The sequence below is a fragment of the Ciconia boyciana genome, chromosome 15 (assembly GCF_034638445.1).
Source record: "Ciconia boyciana chromosome 15, ASM3463844v1, whole genome shotgun sequence".
Taxonomy (NCBI): Eukaryota; Metazoa; Chordata; class Aves; order Ciconiiformes; family Ciconiidae; genus Ciconia; species Ciconia boyciana.
This window is the reverse complement of record NC_132948.1, coordinates 6,394,294-6,414,432: the sequence shown is the minus strand read 5'-3', so window position 1 is coordinate 6,414,432 and position 20,139 is coordinate 6,394,294. Positions and strand designations below refer to the sequence as shown.

Here is a 20,139-nt window from a genome sequence, read left to right as displayed (position 1 = left end):
CATCTGAATTAATTTGAGGAGGCGGCAGCTCCCAGAAGTGCACGACTTTATTTGGGTCCTGCACCTGCAGAGCTGTCCCAGAGAAGCACCTCAACAGCAGCCCCAGGCAGCTAGGGTACCCCGGGGCTGCGCAGCCACTTGCACACCACAGAATCCAGGCTGAAGAGCCTGCCTCCTCCGAGCTAGACGTGTGCCCAGGAGGTGTGGCAGATACGGACCTCTACCCAAGCAAGACCCAAGGCAGACCGGCATTCAGCCGCACTGAGTACCTCTGCACTTGAGCCTCCCCTACAGCAGCGCAGCGAAGACTCTTCCTCTGCCCGCCGGGGGCCAGCCTGAGTCCGAGTACGGGCTAGTACAGAGCCAAACACAAGCTGGTTTGCGTCTGGGTGTCTCTGCGTTAACATCTTCGGCTTACAGGGGGGATGTAAACAGTGGGTTTGGACACAACACTGCAACCTGAGGGACCCAGCCTCCCAGACCACAGTGGGAGACACCCACCTAGTTCTTCAGGCATCAGCTCCAGTTCAGCCAGACTCACTAGTGTAATATCCAACCGCTCTATCGCATCAATGGCAGGCCAAACAACAGTTTGTGTCCAGGAAAGATTCAATTGATTTGTACACTAACTGCAAGAAGTGCTTTTACAAACTATTTTCCATTTAAAGGACAGAAATTATTTGCAATTAAAGCTACAAAACTTAATTCAGATTCCAGAGTTTCAGGCTAGGCTATCCCATAAACATTCCTATCTCAGTGGTATAATTTTGTTCCAATGTAGCGTACATCAGGCAAGAAACTAAACAAGCCTAGATCTGGGTTATTAAAACAGCTGAAGTCACCAAATTGTTCATGCTCCCAGGAAAGGCATGTAAACACAGTTTGCAATAAGATGTCACGCTTAGGTTCATCTAACAATCCTTATTTACTCCCTTCAATGTAGCAAGCTAGAAAATAAAAATAAGAATAAAAGAAACAATAAGCAACTTTGATAGGAAGAGTCGTATTTCCATATAATGGAAAAAACCAACTTTTTTGAAAACGTGACTTAGTCCTCATTGTCCAAAAAAAAAAAAAAAAAATCACAACAGGAACACAGAGGCTTGGGCCTCCAAGCGGCACGGCACCAGCAGAGCCAGCGGCCGCTTCTCCTGCGGGCTGGGCCGGGGCAGCAGCATTCTGCTCCCCCCTCGGAGCGTGGTGAGCTGCCGAGGGAGCCGAGCCCCTGAAACCAAACACGCTCTCCCTGGGTTCGCACCCAGGCGGCCCAGCCGCCGGATCAGCTCGCTGCGCAGCAGGGAGAGCACCAGTGCCAGCCCCGGGGCGAGAGGTGCTGCGCCGCCCGGGGTTCACCTACATCCGCTCAAGCCACGCAGCCTTGCCTTTGGGGCACGAATCCCAGCTCTACTGACAGCGCGATCTGTACAGCTTTAATAAATGTTCCAGGATGAATGCTGCCGCCATTTTTAACTGTGGCTAACCGAAGAGTAATGGTCTCGGAGATTATTCCAATTAAACTGATGACACAGTCAGGTATTTTATTATTTACAAAGTCCTGGTTTTCTCAGTGCAGGAGAAAGCAATTGGAGAACATTTCCCTATTCATCACTCCAAACCTTTTTAAGCCAGCATCCCAGTAAAAAAACACGCCATCCTAGGCTTCTGCTGTTATCCCACACTAGCCATTTCTCTAGCCTAGTTTTGGACCACCTTGTTTACCTCGCCAAAGCAATCCTTTCCCACTCCTCCACACGCGTGCTCTCCTTCCCAAATACTCTATGGCTGAACAAGTCCATCCAACCTATATCAGTAAACTGTACAATTTCACTTTGCCTGTATTTTGTCAGATTTCTATGCTTAGCTGTTCCTGTCAAACCAATATTCCAAGTTTCCAGTTAAATATACTTAGCAATACAAGCTGTTGTTCTTACAAATTGACCCAGGAATCCCTATTACAAGGATCCATTAACCAGAGCAGGGGATAAACTTCTGCTTAAATAAAGTAGCACAGAGAAGAATATTACAAATATGGGAAAAAGCACTAATTTCATTTGGCAGCCGAGGACTCCATTTTTTCCATGTAACATTGAGAAATGACATTCAAACTTGTCAGAAAGACTCGAAATCATGAAATTATTTTCCCAGTGTTCAATTCAAAAACAGAAATCTCATAAACATATACAAATACAGCAAGATAATAAACCATGCCAAGCAGTGTCTACAAAGCCAATGTGACCCAAGTTCGGCGCTCTGCAGAAGAGGACAGAGACATCGGCCTTCACGTAAATGGAAGCTCTGTAACGCAGTGCCAAGCAAGGACCTAAGCCTTGCTGAGAGGCAGACTGCACGTATTTGAGCACAGCACCACGCTGTTTACATCTGAATGCTGATTTTGCACGCAGGCAGAGCGGGTTCACGTCCTCTCCAAGCAGGGGAAAAACATGTTGCGCTGAGCTAGAAAAGACTGTCCAGTCATATCCATTTCCTTGCCCCATTTTACTTTGTTATGATCTTCTCCAGTTTGCCCTGCACCGAAAAGGCTTCTTACCCACACAGCTCACAAACCACACCTGAAGTTTCGCTTTGGCCTGGCATCCACGACTACCAGAACACACACGTACAATGTGCACGTCTCGCACCTTTGCTATAAGGAATAAGTTCTTACCTCTGCTGAGTATCACATCCTCTTACCTTCACCCACACCTAAACTTTCTTCTTGTGCCTCTGTATGCTCATTTTTAACCTCTTCTGTCAGCTCGCAAAATAACAGACCCAATTCAAGAGAAGCTTTGTGCATGTTATTGATTTTTCTTCTAAACCAAACTAAGTTTTAGTAGAAATTCAAATGAATGAGCAGGATTAAAGGGGTGATTTTAGATATACCAGAAGGTTACAAAGCCCATTCACAGTAATGAAGGAAGACTACATTAATCTCCTAAAAGGATTCAAATGCTGCAATTCCATTTCTTCACAGAAACAAATTAAGACAATTTCCCTTGCAGAAATTTCCATAATTACAAGTAATTATCTTCTACTCTGAAATTCTCCAGTACAGCACTTACTGCAAAGAATATTCCTATCAAATGCTCTATTTAGGAAATATAGGAGGAATTGTTTCTTGGTGAATTCTATGTTGTCATAACATTGATTAACCCACAGTTCTGCTCTGCCAGAATATGCATCTATCTTTGATAATAACAACACAAATCACCAATCCCTATCTGATGACCCTATCATTAGCTTACTCTGAAAGCCTAAAAGATACAGACTGTTAAAAGTGCATGCAGAGAGGAGGAAGAATAAACCACATGCACAGATTAAGTCAAAGGAAGATCAAGTCATAATACTGCATCGTCCAATGAAGTTCTTTTCTGCCGAGTAAATCAAAGGCTCCAAGACAGAATGTTGATGCACGTTCTTTTTGGGCAATAAGGACAAGTATGGCAACAGCTGCTGTAGTATTTATAAAAACTGTATAAACTCAAGCAAAATACCAGAGGTTACAAGCAACTAAGCTTTGCATTTTTTCTTGTGCATAAGGAAAATGTATGTCAGGAAAATGTAATGTCAGTTATTCACTATTTTTCATAAGCAAACATCTACAATCCCACATATCTTGTCACCAACCGTGGGAAGGGAGTCTGCTGGACTGCTGCTGCCTCTGCACGTCTCTGTTGCCATATAATAGCCCCGTTTATACTTTACTCCTAATCCTGTGCTGTTTGTGCAGAGTGGGGTTCCAGCAGTACAGCAAAATGGAGCCTGCTCTAAGCCCATGACAAGAGGTAGCGCAGCGTTTGCTAAACTTCTGCAGTACCTGAAGAATCAGTGGTGGATTCAGCTTGCTCGCAGAATAGCATCTTCCGAGCATTTTAGAACATCAGTTTTCAAACAAAGCTTATTAGAGCTCATGCTCTACCCAACAGTTAAATAGTGTTATCAAAGGGCCAATCTTTACTAGGTCGCAAGACCCTAAATATCACAGACAGGTGGAAGTCAGTAATCCATACAGCAGAAGACCCTGAAACACAAGTACTAGAGATGACAAAAGGCAGGAGCAATCTGATAGCAAAGGATAAAATGATAATGTTTTTAGGGATGTCCCCTCAAAAATTGCTGGGTCTTTACCATGTTCACAGTACGGAAAGAGAGTTTGCAAAATCAAGCGGGTGTCACATCATTTTATTACATCTACGAGACTGAAAGTCAAGATGAAGAAACTCATACATTAAAAACTTTGGATAATGCACTGTAGTTACAAATTGCACATTACATCCCATCGGAATGTGTGGGGTACGGGGCAAGACTGATCAGGACTTCACAGGTTTTTCTATTGGGTCTGGAAATAGACAAATCAGCAGAGACACTGCACTAAGCCCGTTTCCGCCTAGCCAGCTTTCCTCTTGCAGAGGTACCCTCATACGCTCCCCTTCTGTGCAAAAGGGAGATTACCAATACCTTTCATGGCTCATCCACATACCACACCACAAAAGAACACCACTTATGTGAATAGAGAACAAAAAAAAAACCAAAATCAATTGCTGAGTATTAATTTTTTGTTTTGAAATTCTGTGCTCTTTCAAAAGTCTCATTTGCTACTGCACAGAACACTTCACAAACAGAATACAGTACTGGCAAGCTCTCTCCCTCTCACCCATTCTCCACTGAAGCATCCAGGACCCACAGCAATTTTAATCACTGCTGAACAAAGGGTACATTCAGGCACCACAGGCTACTAAATGGTATAAATGAAAGAAAAATGTACACTTAAGCAGCCATAACTTTGCTAGTAATCTGTTGAAGTCAGATATAACCTTGTTCCAATACTTGACAGCCTTCATGGTAAAACATTTTCTCCTTGCACCTAGTCAGAATTTCCTATATTCAGAGTTGTATCCATCACCTCTCATCTGCCCCATGCATCTCCGAGAAGAGTCTCTCGATTTCCTCTACACCCTCTCATTAGATGCCTCCTTCTGCTCATACAGCAGCAAGATCCCCTCTTAGCCTTTTCTTCTCAAGGCTTTCCCTTTCAAACCTACAAACAAACAAAAAACCAAACAAGCAGACAAACAAAAATCCACCACAAGGCCACAACCTTCAGAAATCTTTAGCAAGCAGGCCTCCTGCAGGCACGGCTTGTGAAGGTTTGGAGATAACATTTACCCTGAGAAGTCCAAAAAGCAAAGCCCTGTGATTGCCAGCTAGTTCAGCCGCAGAGCCTACGCCTCCTTCGACCTGACAGCTTTGGAAGAAGCTTCTTCATGCCAGGTCACTGTTAGAGGAAAGCAGGACAGAACTCTATCACTCTGTGGAAAGACGGATTACCAGCTCAGACTGCTATAAATTCAGGCATAACATCATCCCAGAGCCAAGTACTGTATGGCCTTAAATGGAAAAGATCTACAATATTTAACAGGTCAGGAATACTATCCATTTTTGTTTATTTAAGCATATAAGAGGGTAGATTTAGATTTTAAAAGCCTCTTAAGAAATACGAGATAGGAGAGCTTACTGTGAATGCTTTAAGTTTAAGTGCCCTCTGATAACTGCCAGTTATAAAACTGGGAGGAAGAAGTAGGGGTGGGGAATTAAAAAAAAAAAAAAATCAATTTGCTTATGAGCAGAATTCTGCAAAACAGGTTTGATTTTCAAGCCTGGAAAATCAGAGCACTTGCCACATCGGTAAATCCTGATGCAACTGATCCCGCTACTGCCCGTGACCTACTAATCTGTAGAGAAAGGAACCTAAGGATCAGCTAAGCTAATGGTCCTTTGCAGAAATTATCATTGTCTTGCAAGTATTTTGCAGTCCTTCTTTTCTGTTCTGTAGCACAACTCATTTCACCACGCAATACAGTGGGAAAAGGTTACTTCCTACACAAGCAGCCTACCCAGGAATCAGCCCATTCCGTTCCCTATGGAAAAGAACTCTACAACCTGTGACATTTTACAAGCGATACAATTCAGATTGCATTCACTGTATTTTCCCAACAGTGCTTCTGCATAATAGGTCACGCAAGCACCATTACCAACAAGAATAAGGTCATAAAAGATGTTCCATTGTTTCTAATGAAATTAATAGAGACTGTCTCATGAACCCAAACACCTTCTATTCAGACTCCACTTCAACTCTAAATTGCACAGGGAGTAAACGGCTCTTCTCCATCCATGCAGAAGTGGACGTGTATGCCCAGATTAAGTATCAGCATGGATAGATGGAGCCATGAATTGTGGCGCACAGTTACAGGCTAAAAGGAAACCAAAAAGAGTCTGAGCTTTTAGATCCTACTGTTACGCTTTTTAAAAATGACAGTGACCATGAAATGCACTGTCACATTCTTGAGCACGTATTTAAAATCCTAATGGAACACTTAGACATATCATAACACTATAGATTCAGACTTGAAAAAAACAATACAGAGATCAAAGAGAGTAAGTTATGGCAGAAATACAATGAGATTTGACTGAACTTACTAAGAGCATATTTTTTTCTGTACTGCAGGAAACCTGAAAAAGCTATTTGTTTATAGAGGAGTTAGTCTATATGAATGCTCTTACTGAATTGCTCTTGGTAAAGATACATAACTTTTGCACGTCAGTAACAAAGGGATATTGCAGTTCATCCCTGTGTTGTTATTAATGATTTATTGAATCCTTCATGAAATCTGCACCTGACAGAGTCAGTGATTTCAGGTTTTGTCCAGCATTTAGTCATCAAAACTGAGCAGCAAATGACTCCTATATGCAATTTTTTTTAGTATCTAAAACAGTTTCCGTTATCAGGCTTAAGCATGCAGAATGTACCACATTGCTCCTGCGTAACAAACAAGTTACAGTCAATAAACTTGAAGCATCACTTTTTTCAACTTGCTGGCTTTAACAATTTTGAAAGGAGTGCTCTCCCACCTGAACTCCACTATCCCACACGTGATCACAAGCATAATGGCTTTTTTTATTATTACTATTCACAGATAAAAGAATCTGCATTAGCAAACAAGAACACACCACCATCCAAGCCATTCTCTTCTTCCCTCAGCCAAGAGGTTGCAGCAAATCCTAGTCGATGACGGGTCGGAGCAGCCTGAGGCGAGTCCGAAGCGATGAGATCCAGCAGAAAGCACCACAGCGCAGAATGCTTCATTCACCAGGGAGCTGACTGAGCTGGCATCCCTAGGACACATGGCACACTTGTCCTTCCAGCAAACCATACCCCAAAGCCGAAGGAAGCTTCAAAAAGAAGTTGCGATAAGGGACGGACTGCAAACAAAGATGTAATTCCTGCAGCCTGAGCCACTCAACATATTAAAATGGCTAATTTTATGCTTTTCAAAGAATATAATCAATATAACGCATCAGCCATATCTGTATCCAGATTATGTATAATTTAATCACTAGCCTCCTGAGAGTTTGTCAGTGCAGTTATACTCAACCTAATGCACTGGACATCTTATGCTTGAATTTTAGCCTGGCTTCCCAAGGAAACAGGCTTGCCCAACGCCCTGGCAGTCCACCTGTCCGCCCACCCCAGCTCGGATGGCTTTTGGGCCCACTGACCGTTTGCCAGAGAAACATATTCCAGTGGCAGTGGCCACCGACATGAACCTTGCTCTGAACCAGCCACCTGCTAGACAGAGATGCAGGGGGAACCGGAAGGGAAATGGAGTCAGAAACAAGTCGCGGAAGTCCACAGGAAGAGAGTCTTTATTGGTTCTGGTGCTTGTGGAAAAATTTAGTAATTTTCTAAACGTAGAAAAATATACATGGTTTACGACAGAAAAAAATATTTCAGTCACATGCAAACTCTTTTTCTCATTGGCTGAAAGCAAGATAATGCGCTACAGGCAAGAGTTGTATCTTACCATCACCAAACAAAGGAGCTTAGTCTAGGTTTGCACACAGGACTAATAAACTGCACATGATCCTATGCTGCACAGTTTAACAGTTGTAAAAGCAAAAATCCTTCAATGAATAAAACACCTTAAACATTTAATAATAAAAAGAAGTGGGTAAAGCAAAAGAACCCGAGTACAAACCTAACAAATCAAACAAGACTCCTAATTCAGTACAGCAGCACACATGTTCAGCTTTTGTACTGACAGCTCTCGTATGTGGATATTTTAACGGGGAAGAGGCAGGGAAATCACTTCTCAGAAGTCGCTTTCAGAAGCGACCAACAGCTATAAATGACCAAGGGCTACAGGAACGTTAGCTACTATACTGTCTTTCTCATTTTGTGTCCTATTAAGAAATGGAGCAGCAGTGCCTTCTCCAGCGGTTTGCATGAGTCATTTTCTTGAGAGTGCTCCGTAAAGCACATGACTGCAACACTACAAAGGCGCTCAGGCCAGGCCAGGAGAAATCCTGGCTACACTCACGTGAATACGCTGGCAACACTGACAAAATAACCTCTGCTGAGATTTTACTGGTACTACAGTTGAAAACAGAACCTATTCCAACATGAACATAGTTTCCATCACATCATAGCAGGAGTAGGAATTACTTTTTGCTCAAAGTAGTAAAATGCTTGACAGTTCAGACAAATTCAGCTATCTTCTGTACCCTCTACACAATCAAATTTTGTTGCCCAAAATCAACTCAGTTTGGACACAGACAACAATGCAGAGAAAGAAAAATAACCATCTGACATCGTGATTTAAGCACAAGCGGGTGAGCCAATACTGCAGAGTGAATCCTGACACTCGAAACGGAATCTTCCAGAGCTGAGGAGTCCAGACAGCAGCCAAGAATAATATTTCAGTGGTTCAGTCGATACTGCTGTAACCATGGCCCGGAGGGGTTTCCACAGCCATAACCACAGGAGTGACTGCACATTCAGTTGAAAATAGTAAAAACAGACATTTAAAAACCTATAGCTTGTAGACATCTTAAAACCAGTTTGAAAGGAGGCACAGAGGGGCTTGAAAAATGCACAGACGCTCCCATTGAGCTTGCCCTTCATCTATTTATCCTGCTGAAGACACAAAGATTTGAAATAAGAACTCCGCTCACTAGAAGCAATTGCCTGCTTGAAAAAATTAAAGGAAGAGCTTTAGAACAGCTGAAAAGAGATGAGGTATCAGTGACACAAAGCCTGACAGATTACCCAGAGATGCAGTGGCAATACACACTCCAATCAGGACGTTCTGAAGCACCATTTATTTCAACGTCTAGCACTCAGAGCGAGAGACGCTCTCATGCATTTCACATATGATTTCTATTTCTTCCCTGATGTAAAACACAGTATCACACATCATGCTACAAAGAAAGAAGGAGCCCTGCTGGTTCAAGCAGGTTTTTCCAAAAGGAAAAAAAAAAAATAAAAAAAAAGGAAAATAAAAAGTATAATAGTCCACAGCTGCCAGGAGCAAAGGGTCACTGCTGAGGAGGGGCGGCACAGCACATTCAGTTTGCTCGATTTTCCCTTAAAAGAATGTCAATAAAAAGCACTGCCAAGCGTGCTGGAAGAAGAACGTCCTGCCAGGCGCCGAACCACCGGACTCATCGCACGGACGTCGCGCCCCGGCCCAGCCGGCAGCCAGCGCCCGCCGCACGGACAAGCTGAGGCCGCCGCCGGACAGAGGCGAGGCGGCGTCCGACCAGGGCGGCCTCTCCTCCCCCGGCACGGCACGGCACGGCACGCACCGCGGACACCGCCGCTGACCGAGCCCTGCAAACGCTGCTCCAGCCAAGCAGCCATATTAGGAAACGGCCCGAAAACCACACCGGCTGCCCTCCACCGCCCGCGCCCCGCGAGGGGCACCGGGGCTGAGAGCAGGGCACGGCGGCCCCGCGGCCCGGCTCGGGCCCCTCGGCGGAGCCGGCCCGGCCCGGGCGCCGCGCCCCGCGGCCGCTTCCCCTCGGCGTCCCGGGCGGGGCGGGGCGCGACAACCGCCGGAGGGAAAAGAAAAGTTCGCGACGCCTCCCGCGTCGGCCGGGGCGGGGGACGGGGGAGCGCGGCCCGGCCGGCCCCGGAACGGGAACCGGGCCCGGGCCCGGCCCCGCCGCTCCGCCCGCGGCCCGCCGAGGCAGCCCCCCCCCCCGGGGAGCCGGCCGCGGGCCCTGCCCCGCCTCGTCACCCACCTTCTTCCGGGGCTGCCATTTCATCATATTTGTAGAGCGGGGACGCGGAGCATCAAGGTCGCGCTTGGGGGCCGGCGGCGAGCGCAGCGGGGCCGCAGCCCGCGGTCATGCTGCCCGGCCCCGCCGCGAGGCCGGCGCCGCGTCCCGCCGCGCCCGCGGGAGAGGAGCCGGCCCCGCCGCGCGGGCCATAGGAGCGGGGCTCTCCTCAGCCGGCGGCGGCCAGCTCCGCCGCTGCGCTCCGCCGCGCCCCGCCAGCGCCAGCACCGCCTCACGCCCGCGGCCCGCAGGGAGCCGCAGCTCCCGGGCGCATCGTGCGCGGCCGCCCCGCGCCGAGTGTGCGGCGAGACCCAGCGCCGCCCCGCCGCGCACGGAGGCAGAGAGGGGCGCGGGCGCCGGCAGAGCCCGCCGCGCCGCCGGGAGCCCCCGGGTCCTGCCGCTGCCCCCGCCCCGCCCCCCGCGCGCCCCGCCCCGCCCCGCCCCGGGAGCCGAGGCCGCCGCAGGCCGAGACGCGCGCGGGCCTCCGGGCCGGCAGGCGGCCGCGGCGCACAAAGGCGGGGGCGCCGCCCGCCGCCCGCGCCCGCCCCGCCGCGAGCGCCCAGGGCCCCTGCCCGCCGCCGCAGCCCGGGCACCGCCGCGGCCCCGCAGCCTGCGCGGCGCCGCGCCTCCCCTCCACGGCTCCGACCCGGCTCGGGTGGGACGCCCGGGGCTGCAGAGGTGCGAAGCGGGGGGATTTAGGAACAGAGACGCGCGGGAAGGAGGGTCGGTGCCGCCTCGCTCCCTCGCGGCCAAGCTTCGGGCAGACGGAGAGGGCAGGACGGCGTGCACTTGCAGCCCCGGTTTGGTAGCGTGGGCTCACCTACACCTTCGTGTTCTAAAGGGGGAAAACGCAGGGTGTTGGATTAGTCAGCAAAGCCAGCGGGCTTCTACTCTTCCGATTTCTTTGCCACAAATAAAAATTGCAGACACAACCTAGCTCAAGAGATTTGGCTTCTTCCACTAGCAGCACCCCTGTGATGTCGAGCCCCTCCGCCTCCCAGTCTCGTACAGGTAAAAGAAGCAAAATAGCACTGTTCTCCCTCACGGGTACATTGTCTTCCCAGAGCAGCATCCAAGAGGGTCGTTTAAAGCAGTCCAGAACGTGGTTTACTCATGGTGCTCCACAATGCAAAAGCTCGGGGTTCACCAGAGGAAAGAGCGTTTCAGTTCTTGGAAATAGTTTGAGGCAATACTCGAAAGGCTGAGATCAACAGAAAAGCTAGAAATCCCACCATGTGTTAGCGCTGAACAGACAAAGCAATGACAAGACCAACATCACCCTGTGTTGTGGTGTTTGCAACACGGTGTAAAATGTGACCTATGGAGTGGACAGCAGGGATATTCTGGGGAGAAGAGCCTGTCCTGTTCTCTGAGCTCACATCGGGGGAAAGGGATAAACAAACTAGGATGAAACTCCATTTTCCCATGTAACTTCCTATTCGATGCATCTGTTTCTTCCACTCATCCTGGATTCTCTCGCATGGATTGAGGGAAATCACAACTTTCCCTCCATGTTGCTGAAGCATTTGGATTGTTACAGTAGAAGAAAACCAAAGGAGCATACCAATCCCAGCACCTGTGCAGAATTCACTGGGGCCAGAAGCAAAATTCTTAACACATCTTTCATATCCATCAAATTGAGAAAGTTCTTGAACTCCTATATACTACTGTTACAGCATGCTGCTGTTGTACAGGACCTCTAAAACTTGTTAGATTGAAAACAATCCAGACAATTTCTCAGTACTGAGCTTTGTTTTATCTGGATAAAAAAGATGCAGGATTCAAAGCGTGGTCCATGAAGTGCATTCTTACCAACATTCTGCTGTAGGATATAAGATCTGATTTGACTCTAAGCAGCTCTGGCTTTTCTGCCTGGTAATAGCATTATTTATTTTACTGAAATGTAAATTTTTCTCTAGCCAAAGAGAAATCTGCTCTGTCTTTTCTTTCCCCAGTAAATGAAGCAGAATAAACTTCTTGTAGAAATTACTGTTAAAGTGGGTCACCAAAAAAATCCCACTTGCTGAAATCTGCAACCCAATGTTTTACTCTCTCATTAGTATTCTTCCAAGAAAGTGGCCAAGTCCTGCAAAAAACCAGGGAGCTATTTGTTCCTGGGAGAGGATCACAGAGAAGGTGGTCCATGTCACTGTCCCATTCATTTGCTTCACTGGATCGCGTGTGACTCGTCTCTGATCTAAGAGGCTGACCCTCCTCCAGGTCCTCAGTCAATCAGTGCCTCCAGCGACCTGGGATGGCAGCACGGAGGTCACAGGTGAAATGCCGTAAGTGCACACATGCTCCTCATGAGGGACAGAAGACTCTAGGCAGAACCCCGGAGAGATGCAGCATCTTATCTCTCATTTGCTTGTTCAAGAAATTTAACCAGAAGTTCATTACTGGAATATGTGTGTGGTTTCAGCTTTACATTGTGGTTGCAGTTCCGCTGTGCTTTCCTCACTGATAACAATGCTGCAAATAGAAGGTCAAGCTGGGCAGCTTAAGCATTCTGGCTGTCTCTGAGAAGCAGGTCACGCTAAAATTGCAAAGCTTTAGCCTGAGCTCTTCGTACTGTCCTGAGACAATTCTCTAAAAAATGAACAGAGAGTCTCAGGAGAGTTAAAAATCCTTAATACATGAACACAACACGATGTAACTGGGTTTTGTATTATTGAAGTGGTGCAGAGTCATCGTTTTCATCGCTATGATGAGTGACCAAAAGTGCAGCATCTCAGAGGTAAATGATAAATTGAATGGCAAAACGTAGATCAACAAATGTTCACTGCTAGGTCCCTTGGAAATACAACAGTCAGCTGCTTTTCACTGCAGTTCCTCAGTCCTGCAGGATGATGTGCCTCGGATCACATGGAGGCAAGAGCAGCTAACTCATACGGGGTGCTTCAACTCAGACCCGCTGTGGTCAGAGGCTGCATCCCTTCCGCAATGACTGCAGGTATTCTGGAAGGAAGACAAAGCTCAGGCAACAGTTCCAGAACACATCAGCCTCGGTCGCAAAGCCACCTTAAGTAGTTCCCACCTTGTCCCGCACTGCCCTCAAACACCTGCTCCCAGTTCTGTGTTTCTGTTCACACACCTTCATCCGGATTACGGACAGTACTTGTGGCAGCATGCTATAAATTAAATCTCCAAGAAGATGCAAGTGAAAAATAAAGCTTTGAAAAGCAGTAGGGACAGAAAGGAATGGGTGTGGCAGCGCAGAAAAGGAACTCCATCTAGTTTTACTCATCAGAGCTGTGCCCTTCTGTTATACTAAGAGTAGAGCCAGTGTGCCCTGAAACTCATTGATTTCTATAACTTTAAAAACTAGCATTGACAGTTCTGAAGAGTTCTGTAAATGGCAAAGTCGGTACTTGAGTAAAGAAAATAAATGCTCAGAAGCAGACAATGCCATTTACCACGATGCTGTCAGAAAGAAGCTTAATTTAATTCACGGACAGATTGCAAAATGTGTTGTTTTGACATGATCAATAGGAGGTTTTTGAAATTCTTCCTGAGTAAAGATAATTAACAGGAAGCAAAGCAGGAGCTGTGCGTATACACCTGTCCTAATCTTAATTCTTACTCCAGTGATTGGCATTTCTGCTATATTTAAACTTCTTTTTTTTCTGCTGTTGAAAAAGAAATAATGTTGGCACTATTTTCAAAGCCATAGAAAATATCCAGAATAAAGGCAGTATAAATGCCTGCCATCTGAAGGAAATGGCAAACATTATTCACTCTTTCAAAGTCAGAGAGTTATCTGAATTATTTAAGATTAAAGAAAATGCAGTATGATTTTTGGTTTTGTTTTTAAGGTCCCAGTTTCTCTTCCCAGGTTGGAAGCCACTCGGTATGTAGTGATTCAATTGCCCGTAAATGCTCAAACCATCCTCTTATGCTGGCAGCTTCCATCTCCTCCATCATGAGAAGGGAATCCTCATGTCCATTTCAAAGCAAACCAATTCATTTTCTCAAGCAATCAGCAAACCCAAGAAAATTCAAGTGCTAATGCTGCTTCGTAAAGTTCAGTCGGAATCAGTGGACAAGCTGTGTAACAATACAAATACAAAGTAGAAGATAATGTTGGTCCATCAAAGTTAAATGCCTCTCCGTTCATTAAAGGTGAAATGGCTGAAAAGTAACCATCAGCTCCTCTCCCCAGCATCCCTGGCTCAAAATACTGCTGGTGTCTGGAGAGCCACGTGCCGTCATTTCCCACACAGGATGATGACCCATTCGTAGAGCCTGTCACAGGTTACTGACATCTCCTCTCCGTAAGAAACAGTATTATGAATCCACTCTGAGTGAATGGTCCAGACTTCTGGACGCTGTGACAGGAGCTCCCAGGGAACAGAATCTTCTCTTCCAAACATATATCAATACGGAAAAAACATACGTTATTCTTTCCAATATTTATGAGTGAATAATGGTCAGCACTTTGGCTGGTTGGCACAAAGCCATCCAGCAAAATGACCGGCTACGCCAGTACGTGGGGTTTTTTCCTTTCCCTGATTTACTGGTATTTTTAAAATTCAGATTGTGGATCTGACAGTCCAGTATATTGTGCCAAATACCTCTTCCTTTTCTCCTAAAGATGTTGACTAACATAGAAGAAAGCTGTGTGTTATTAAGACATATCTGATATTAGACGTCAATCTTACAACTCAATGAAAAAAAACTTTTAAAGTGTCTTTTTCAAATTACTTTGGCAAGAACCTAGTACTATTTGATGTACTATCTCCTTTCTTGCATAACCCTTCATTTTTAATAACTTTTAAGTTCTAACGCTTTTGTTACACCTTGAAATTCCCTCTACTCAACCGAAGTGCATCACCTAGAAGCAATGACATACACTGCAAGTAGAAAAAAGTCCTGTTGGAGATGGCTTGGTGAGCAGACTGCAAGTTCGGCTATCCAAAGTGTGTAAGAATTCAGTTTATTGTGTCATTCTACAGTTCAGCAAGCAGCTAAATCGGACAGTATTCAGCAGGTACATAAAGATTCAGAGTAACAACTTGATCTTACGACGTACACTTCCCTGTGAACTCATTGGACTGGTAGCCTGAAAGATGCCAGCATTTTAACAGTTAACAATACACCAACACAGCAAGAAAGATGTAGATCAAGCCCCTAATAGCCAAGTCCCTTGGCAAATTCATGAAGCGTAATAAAGATCAAATCCTTTTATTTCTGAATTTATTAAAGCAGCTTTCAATTCATTACAATGATTCTGTGTCTACCGCTTTGCCTGCCTCAAACTAGCACGTTGAACACAAACACGGCACCTTGCAATTGTTTAAAGATCAGATACAGCACACTTGATCTGAGCTACTGCAGCTGCTAAGCAAGTGTGGACTACGAAAGGGAGAAAGTATTTCAGAAAATTCTCCTAGTCTGTAAGGAGGGAACTCCCTTGAAGTGTAGTACTTGGTGTACTGGAGTTCTGAAAAGAATCTCACTTCTGTAGATTACCAGAAATCAGCAAATGCTAACCCATCTCTAGATGTTAATTTATGGCAAGTTCTCGTGCAACTCGCAATCAAAATTTACTTCCAGCCTCCACACTAAAGGTGCTGTGGGCACACGATCTACCATTCCTTTCTTACATAGGAAGAGAGAAGTACGAAGTTCAACTAAAGGTGCTGGGGTCACGTAGCATTATCATAGTACATGCATCAGAGAGAGTCCACAGTAAAGGGCAAGAATACAGTAGGCTAGGAAGCAATTCAAGGCCCTACAAAGTTTTTGCATGTTATGCTGGTCTTCTGGTCCATCTACCTTTTGTTCCTGTTGCATTTTGCTACTGAACTATAGCATTTGGCCCTGTTCTCTTGATAATAAAGATTGATTGTTCTATGCTGTATAGCAGTAGCATGGATTATTTTCATTATTAGGTTACCTGGGGTTCACATCTCAGCAGCTGACTCTCTTCAAAAGCCTGAAAATCACTTCAGAAAATACTTTGTTTAGTCAAGCAGAAAAAGCTCTTTTCACAGGGGTATAATCCAGGCTGAAAAACCAAGGAGAGGGCTTTGAAAAATGAGGATATACTTATCTGGAAAATACCACTTCTGACAGGAGAAGCAGCTGAGAAAAACTGGTTGCTTAACACTAATTAGAGAGTTGTAGCACGATTTAGTTCAAAGAGATGCAGAACTGAAATGAACTGAAGATAAGGAAAAAGCCTACAGCGTTTATTACTGGCAACTGGATTCATGAAGCTGGAGGGGGGCAAGTAAGGGAGGTGGTCACACAGGCCAAATTATCTGAGGGCTGTGGGTGCCTGTTACTAATTAAAAATTATTCAGTGGTACCATGAAATGATCAAATGGGTTAATACAAGATTAGGGCTAATCTTGTTGTGATACAGAGTCCCCTCTCAAGTACTGATACCTGAGCTAGGACTTAGGGAATGGACTCTTGCACAGATACTTCTTCCATGCTGGTCGCAGGGAGCACAGGATACTCACTGCATTGCGTGTTTCTCTCCTTGTGATTCATCACCCTGGCTTCCAGGCACTCATTTGTAAATATTTTCTTCAGAAAGAAAATCTAGCTTGGCATGGTATTTGCCCAGTACCGGGGGGTTGACTAGATGACCTTCAAAGTTCCCTTCCAACCCAAACCATTCTATGATTCTACAGTTCTGTAACACGTATCATTACCAAGCAGAAACGCAGGAGGCAGCAAGTATTCCCACCAAAGATTTGCCTACAGTGCAGAGACGGGTAAGCCAGGAATGTGTATGGAAAACAAACCCACCAAAAACCACTCATCTTCGGAGGGCATGCAAATGCATGTCCATATTTTCTACCTCATTTGGGGCTTTCACTCTAAAATGAGGCAGTTCTCCTTTAATTAATGAACCGAGTCTTGTGATGAAACTCCATCCATTTCACACCCTTTGGGAAATAAACAGTGAAACACTGCATCGTTCTCTATGCCACCCTTTGGTATTCCAAATGAGCCCCACTTCATGCCTTGTAGAAGAAAAGAAAAAAGAACAGCATACTGCCCCGTTTCATCAGTTTTCCTTTCACAGCACAGCAAGAGAGTCTCTGTTGGCACCTCAGTTGTGACTAAGTATTTCTGCACGCACATCTAAGTACTACTGCTATTCTATTCTATCTATACATATAAGATAGAAAAGGTGCAAGGAAACAAGCACTATCACAGAGTCAGAAAGAGAAGGCCTTGATGCTGTGTAGGCACTGTTCAGCAATAGCTGAAACATTTGTGTGTTACCAACACTGTTTTGGTCACAAATCTCAAACAAAGCATGAAGAAAATGAACTCCATCCCAGCCAAACCCAGAACACTCCATGTCCAACACTTCAACAAGCAAGATGCGTGTGGAACACACAAATAACTTCCAGGTCTCCACATGAGGAACTAGAAAGAATTCTGTCCACACAGGGTGAGTCTAATATTAACAGAATAACCATTCAAACTCATCTGCAGCAGGGACAAACAGCAACAAAACACAGGGAAGAAGTAATTAAACTCCCATGGAGATGGCACTCTGATTCTTCATGGGCACACACTCGATATTCTAAAATATTCAGAAGTCAATATGGGGGGCCAAATCCTTCTTTACTTGCAAGGGAAAAGCTAATTATATACTGCACCCTGCAAGACAGAGGTGGGGAACTTCCAGATCAAGAAGCCTAAGGATGAAAGGTTCAGGCACAAATAGAAATTTTATGGCTAGTGACTGTATTCATCAAGAGAAGCATTATTTAAATGTAATGCTGCGCCTGTGATAATCTTATGGCAAAATATGTATCTCTGTTGTTTACTGGATAGGAAATACATCCTAAATTTTAACTATATCTTACCAAGGAAGGTGTTTGCTTTCGAACGGTTGATTGTGACTGTTACTGGCTTAAGAAGCTTCAGCTCTTTCATTACATGATTCTGAGCAGAAAGCATCGTGTTTGGGACCTGCTTCTTATTATGACTTTCCCCTGCCTTTTTCCGTAGGAAGCACAATTACTGCTGCTATGGAGACAAGTGTAATTCAGTCAAGATGTGAGTCGAAGTAGTACTTGGGAGGCAAAGATTTACCAAAAAGTATCCTTTTTGCTATCTGTCCTCTCCTGGAGAAGGGTCTTCTCCCAGTCTTCCCTTGCTGACTTCCATCACCATCTGCTGTCTCAAGTAAGAAATTCAAAGAGCCAAATAAATCACCTGTAACTATCAAACACATGCATCACACCAGGACAATCAGGCAACCGATCTGCCCCTCTCGCAAGGCTGGTGGCAATGGGGGGATCTGCACGTGCCACAGTGGAGGCACCTGTGGCATCCTCCGAAGGACAGGCTCAGCCACCTTCTCTGCAAGAACATTTCTGCAGATTCTAAAGGAATGTAGCTTGAGGTTGAGGGGGCAAACGTCCTCCTACCTCAGAGCACTGAAACTGGGTCTTATTTTTCAGGGCACATTATTTATTGCTTATTAGTGGTAGAACTAATTGTGCAACAGGCACCTTCCAAATCTTTAAGGATAGTACTTTTTCCGAAGAATCCACAATACTTCACAATGCCAAGATGAGACATTAAGGGAAGGAAAGTAGTATTATCTGGGCATACTGGAAATGAATTTATTATAACTAGTACAGGATGGCTCTGTGCGTGCCCATAACAGAAGTGGAGTGACACTAAGTCATTGCTGTAATTCCAGCCAAGCAGTTAATATCAAATGAGGAAATTTCATGACTCAAGTTGTAGCATTTAGATTCTTTCTAAGCAAGGAGAAAATCCAGGCAACCCAGACTGTACATTCATCCCAGCAGGATCATCTCACTCCATCTTTTTCCTTGCCCATCTTTATCCTGAGAATAAAAACTGATGGAAATGTCTGTCACTATTCATTGTAGTAAAAACAACTGGTTTTCCATGAACTTTTGGACTTTCTCACCTCATGTCATTACTTACTAGGATGGTCTGAGACTTGTAATCAGTTTAGCTTCTTCCTCCCCACATTTCCTGAGTGCACATTTTCTAATGCTATGGACACATGGGTAAGCTGATCAAATTGCAGATGAAAAGTGCTACCCGGCTTTAAGAGCTTTTGTCTCTCTGCCCTTAAAACTGAGATTCTTGTATACCTCTTGCTGACTTCAGTTTTTTTTTTTTCCCTAACACCCACAAGTTACATAGGTCTACTTCTAGCTGGTTACACTGTAAGGACTGGCAAGTGGCTTTTAGCACAGCAAAGAACAAATAAACACCTGAGAGAAGGAGACTGGTAGTAAGAACCAGCTGTCAAGGAAATTAGTTGTTTATTTAGTGACACTGCTAATTTGATCAAAAAACTTGACAAATACAGCTTGACCTCACACACAGGTGAGGCTTCTGGTCAATCTGCATTGCTGTTCCAAAGCAGACACTTTGCTGTTCCAAGGCAGCCCCTGCTGCCTGCAGGGGCTTTCCCTCGCTGGAAAAGGCAGAAGCGTCCTGTCCCTACGTAGTTCAGTTCCATGGGATCTTTCCTACTGTACAAGTTTAAACAACTCAATAAAAACCCCAAAGGAAGCAGGTTCAACTCGCAGGCTCGTTCTCTTGCTTCTGCCAGAAGCATAAGGAGCTGCAGGGCAGGGGGCGGCAGGAGGAGTACAGAGCGGGAGAGAAAGAGTACACACGGGAAAGGGAGGAATACGTCGGAGAGGAAAGAGGACATGCATGGGCATATGTGTTTGCATGCGTATCTGTGCGCGCTCATGCGTGTGTATCTGTTCTTGCACCCCTGCTTCATGGCACCCCGCAGCACCTCGTCCACCCAATTAAACAGCAGCGCTGACAGACTCCAAAGAACTGGCAGCAATGCTGCAGAGCCATGAACAAGGATTAGACCAGGGAATACACCGGGAGTACTGTCAGTCAGAGAGGGGAAGGGGACCTCATGAATGGGGAATTTAGAAATAAATATTTTTGACTGTAAGAAGCAGAATTCAAAGGCAACCACAATTTCATTCCATGTCCCAGTATTTACAATATTCCCTCATGCCCCCGAGAAAT

General features: G+C 45.5%; 1 protein-coding gene across 2 annotated transcripts in view; it reads right to left on the bottom strand.

The window, feature by feature from the left end:
* TTC28 (tetratricopeptide repeat domain 28) overlaps positions 1–20,139 on the bottom strand; it is a 206,718-nt gene that overhangs the window by 131,353 nt on the left and 55,226 nt on the right. The window contains exon 1 of one of the 2 annotated variants that reach the window (XM_072880118.1): positions 10,084–10,513. The exons of the other annotated variant lie outside the window; for it this stretch is intronic. Coding sequence (XP_072736219.1) covers positions 10,084–10,110 — 27 coding nt within the window. The 5' untranslated portion in view covers positions 10,111–10,513. Of the gene's footprint in view, positions 1–10,083; positions 10,514–20,139 lie in introns of those variants that run through there. 2 annotated transcript variants of the gene reach the window in all.